General features: G+C 35.6%; 1 protein-coding gene across 2 annotated transcripts; it reads left to right on the forward strand.

The window, feature by feature from the left end:
- Positions 1–388: 388 nt before the first annotated feature.
- Positions 389–1,419, forward strand: LOC140882006 (ribulose bisphosphate carboxylase small subunit, chloroplastic-like). 2 transcript variants are annotated; one of them, XM_073287713.1, is made up of 3 exons: positions 389–614; positions 704–842; positions 927–1,419. In XM_073287713.1, exons 1-3 carry the CDS (start codon positions 438–440, stop codon positions 1,043–1,045), a joined length of 435 nt encoding a protein of 144 aa, XP_073143814.1. In that variant the 5' UTR covers positions 389–437; the 3' UTR covers positions 1,046–1,419. The 2 variants fall into 2 exon arrangements, with proteins under 2 accessions (XP_073143814.1, XP_073143813.1); XM_073287712.1 differs by having other exon boundaries at positions 392–614; positions 704–838; positions 925–1,419.
- The last annotated feature ends 3,028 nt before the right edge of the window (positions 1,420–4,447 follow it).

The raw sequence follows: 4,447 nt of genomic DNA on the forward strand, positions 1-4,447 counted from the left end.
AAATTTAATTATTAAGATTGAGGAGATGTTAAATATTTTTTTTTTTTTTTTTTGAAACAGGAGGAGATGTTAAATATGGGGAAGATGCATGGATCATGTTTCGAGACGTTTCTTTAATTTTTGTCAGCAAATCAAAGAGTGATATCCTGTTAATTCCCACGAAGGGCTACGGTTCACTTTGCAGTATGAACCTCATGTAAGGGCTTGTCCCATTTTATAGAGATAAGGTTACTGCCAGGTGGCACACCGAGGAGGGTGCAAAACGATAACGATTATGTGGTCAAGAAGGGGAAAAGGCCATCCGACGGCCCAAGTCGAAATCAGGCGAATCGAGTCCGTTGGATGAAAACCCAGTAGAAACATTATAAAGGGGGAGGTAGGCTGAACAGAAGACTCATTGAATCCAAAAAAAAAAAATCAATTAACAGTTAAGGGAGATGGCCTCTTCGATGCTCTCCTCCACCGCCACCGTGAGCCGCAATGCTCCGGCTCAGGCAAGCATGGTCGCACCCTTCACCGGCCTCAAGTCCACCGTCGCCTTCCCCGGCACACGCAAGTCCTCAGACATCACCACCGTCGCCAACAATGGGGGCAGAACAGTTTCATGCATTAAGGTATGTATGTATTGGTATAAATTTAATAATAATTTGTAGCTAAAATGATGGACTTACTTACTATTGGTATTAATTAATTAATGTTGCAGGTGTGGCCCACTGAAGGACTGAGGAAATTCGAGACTCTCTCCTATCTTCCTACCCTCACCGAGGAGCAACTCCTGAAGCAAGTTGAATACCTTCTGAAGCTCAAGCTCATTCCCTGCCTCGAGTTCGAGAAGAAGGTAAGTAATTGATATATCAATATTACTTTTTTTTTGTTTTTTGTTTTTTTTGTTTATTAACGATGGAATATTGAATTAATGTTCAGAGGCCATACATCGAGCGCGAGAACAACAGGAGCCCCGGATACTATGATGGACGATACTGGACAATGTGGAAGCTTCCCATGTTCGGATGCACGGACCCCGTCCAGGTGCTCAAGGAGGTGAAGGAGGCCGCCGCCGCCAAACCCGACGCCTTCGTGAGGGTTCTGGGATTCGACGCCTTCCGTCAAGTGCAGTGCATTAGTTTCATTGCCTACAAGCCCCCAGGCTCAGACTAAATTAAACATATATATTTCCATCATTTCCCCTTTCCAGGAGGGTCATCGTTTCTTCATTGCATCTTCATTTTCATTCCTTTCCAAGTTTGTGTTTAAGCTAAGCCAAGGGTTTTTCTATATATATCTTGTTCACTAAACTCATTTTGTGCATGCTATCCTTTATTGATTCTATCTCGATGCAGGATACATCCATCTGAAATGTATGAGGATATGTATTAATTACAAATTTATAATTAATATCAAACTCCTTCTTTTAGTTTATTTATTACTTAAAATTTCCTACCTAGCTAGCTAGCTCTCTTTGCATTTTCTATTTTAATTTCTTTCCTTTTTTAATTGTGGTGTTTCAATTTTGTGCTGGATATCTATCTATCTATCTAAAATTCAAAAATAATGGAGCTAATTAGTAGGTAGTCTGGTGAAGAGTAGCAACGAGTACGGAGTTCATTCTAAATTAATTGATAATTTGGTCAATTATTTTTGTGTAAAATATTGAGTTTTTAACATCACCATTAGCTAAGGAAAGTTATCCTGATCTTATATATATATGTTTGAGGAATGGGTGGTGGTGGAGTCTCATCATCATATCCATACATATCTTATCACATTTACTTATTACTATATATACAGATCGATGTGTGTGTGGAGCTTATGGGCTCTTAGGTTGTTTTAATATGGTTGGTGGCAAGTGGGAAAGATTGCGGAATATTTTAGCAACATTATTATATTTGTTTGATTGAACATTGTTATCGGATGCAATTAATGTACGAATATATCTCCAAATCTCTTGTCAACTTAAGCTAAGTAATATATATATTTTTACGGTTTTTTTTTTTTGTGTTAAAACAATCATAGAAAGATCGACTTCATATTTATGGTCTTATACATACGTACCATTACCAATATAATTCTTACGTGTATTTTATTTTTTACGGTATAATTTTCTGTGTGTCAGAGAGGTCAATTTGACTCCATGTTTTTATTATTACGCCACAAGGATGTTGTGTTTAATTTTTGTCCACTAAAATATTATGTTCTATATCTTGTGTTAACCTAGAGTGAATTAATGATATGACCCTTTCATTTTGCCCATGCCACTAGCTATAAATCTTTTTGTTTTTGAAACCAAGCTATAAATCTTATCTTTTGTGTTATACGGCCTTTCATTTTTGCCAACTTAAATAATCTTTTGTGTTACATTGAACTAGTATCATCCCATGCACGGATTATATCTCACGTGTATAATATGAAATTTTTGTATATGCACATTAAACGTAAACGCAAACTAATTTGATGGTGACTATACATTTAATGTGCGAAAATAATATTATTGTTGGGAGTATTTGAAAAATGAATCTAATGTGTAATGTATCTATACTATATAATAATGCAAAAACGTTTTAGAATAATTATCATGATCAAATTAATGGATAGACAAAATACTCCTTACTACTTATAACCACCATCTTTCAATTTTATTTTTTCAATTTAAAAATATAAAAAAATGTTTATTGTTTTTAGATATAACATAAAATATTTATGCACGCGAAAATTCACGTGGGTAATTACTAGTATATATAAATACACATACAAAAAATAGCAACCCTATTAAATCGATTAAATTTTTTTAATTTCGAAAAAAAAAGTTGAAAGGTTTTGACCGCTTAATTCGGTATTTACTAGCAAGTACACTAGGTCAAGTAATAGTAAGTGGACAATGAGTCCAAGTATCGATCCCATAGAAAATGTTGTCAATTCAAAGATTTGATTATTTTACTTAATCTAGACAAAAATAATAAAAAAGTTGCGATGAATTAAATAAAAATTCAATTACTAAACAATTAAGAAATAAAAAAGTTGAAAGATAAATTTAATTAAACAGAACAACCAAGATACACGCAGGTACCAAACAAATTATGCAAACAAGTGGCAAATTTAGGATCCATATTTTATCTTAATCACGGCGAATTATCCTATCTTGTTTAACAGTCTATTTCTATAACATGTTAAACCTATTCAAGTTATGACGGATTAATTTACATAATTCTAATCAAACATAAATGCATTCAATATTTGTGATAATGCATTTTTCACCTAAAACCGCATACTAAAACCGAATACTATTTCTAGTCGATTTAACTATATGTCAATTATTGGAGCGATCGAAATCAATTTCTAATCTATCGACTCAGAATCAATTAACATGCAAGTAAACAATTGATCAGATCATTCACAAGACAAAATATAAATCCAACAATCAATAATTAAACATAAATAAAAAAAAATCCCAAATCAAAATCAACATGTTCGACATAAAATTGTTCGGCCCAATCTCGCCGTTTTGGTTGAAGAAAAACTACTCAATAATTGAAAACAATAATTCAAAAATAAAATAAAGAAGAAGAAGAAACTAGAATGGAGTGTTATTCAAATCTACAATCTCCGGCCTAGTCGCCTCGATCTATGCGTGCGATTCGAACCCCCTCAATCTGCTCTTTTATCTTCTATTTATATGGCTTGAAAAGCCTACGAAATAAATCCCGCAAAATAAGAATTTTAATTTCCGAAAATTCTATTTTTTCTGATTTTGCGACATGCACGGACCCTGGACGTGTGTCTGTGCCCACCTCTGGGTGCTCTTTGCCTCAAATTTTTTTTTTTCGCGACATGTCCGGACCCCATACCACCTCCGTGCATGGGTCCGTTCATGCATCCTGTGAGACCTCGGTTCTAAACATCTAATTAAGGAGTAAACAATAATTAAGCATCCAAGATCTAAGAACTAAAAGCAAAGCAAGGGAAAATTTTTTTTTTTTTTTTTAAAGAGGGCCACGCTCGGGCGGCCAAAAACCGCCGCTCGAGCGCGCCCTGGACAGAGGCGCTACTGGTCTCGGGGTGGGGTGCGCTCGGGCTGCTAAAAATTTCAGCTCGGGCGCCCTCCCCTACAGCAGAAACAGAACAGCAGAAAACATGCTTGCAATCCATCTAAAACTATTCCAATGCAATCCAAATCAACACATACATTATAAATGCAGTTCCTCCGATTAATACATGAAGTTCTAGAGTTTAACAACTACTCCAAAATAGAACATGCCACGATAACAACACGGCAAAGCTTGCATGTCAATACACCATAAAAACGAAGTTCGATATCTAAACATGTTCTAACAACACTAGGTAGACATGCTGACACGACTTCTAAACCGAGTCTCACTGCTACAACTTTCTCTTGGAGCTAACCATGCCTCTTCTGACTTGATCCTGCCCCACCTGTTGCCAAGTACACATA

The sequence above is a fragment of the Henckelia pumila genome, chromosome 2 (assembly GCF_033568475.1).
Source record: "Henckelia pumila isolate YLH828 chromosome 2, ASM3356847v2, whole genome shotgun sequence".
Taxonomy (NCBI): domain Eukaryota; kingdom Viridiplantae; phylum Streptophyta; class Magnoliopsida; order Lamiales; family Gesneriaceae; genus Henckelia; species Henckelia pumila.

Coding starts and splice junctions, on each gene's coding strand:
- LOC140882006 (XM_073287712.1), top strand. CDS start 438: ATGGCCTCTTCGATGCTCTCCTCCACCGCCACCGTGAGCCGCAATGCT. Junction 615..703: donor GAACAGTTTCATGCATTAAG/GTATGTATGTAT, acceptor TTAATGTTGCAG/GTGTGGCCCACTGAAGGACT. Junction 839..924: donor GCCTCGAGTTCGAGAAGAAG/GTAAGTAATTGA, acceptor ATTAATGTTCAG/AGGCCATACATCGAGCGCGA.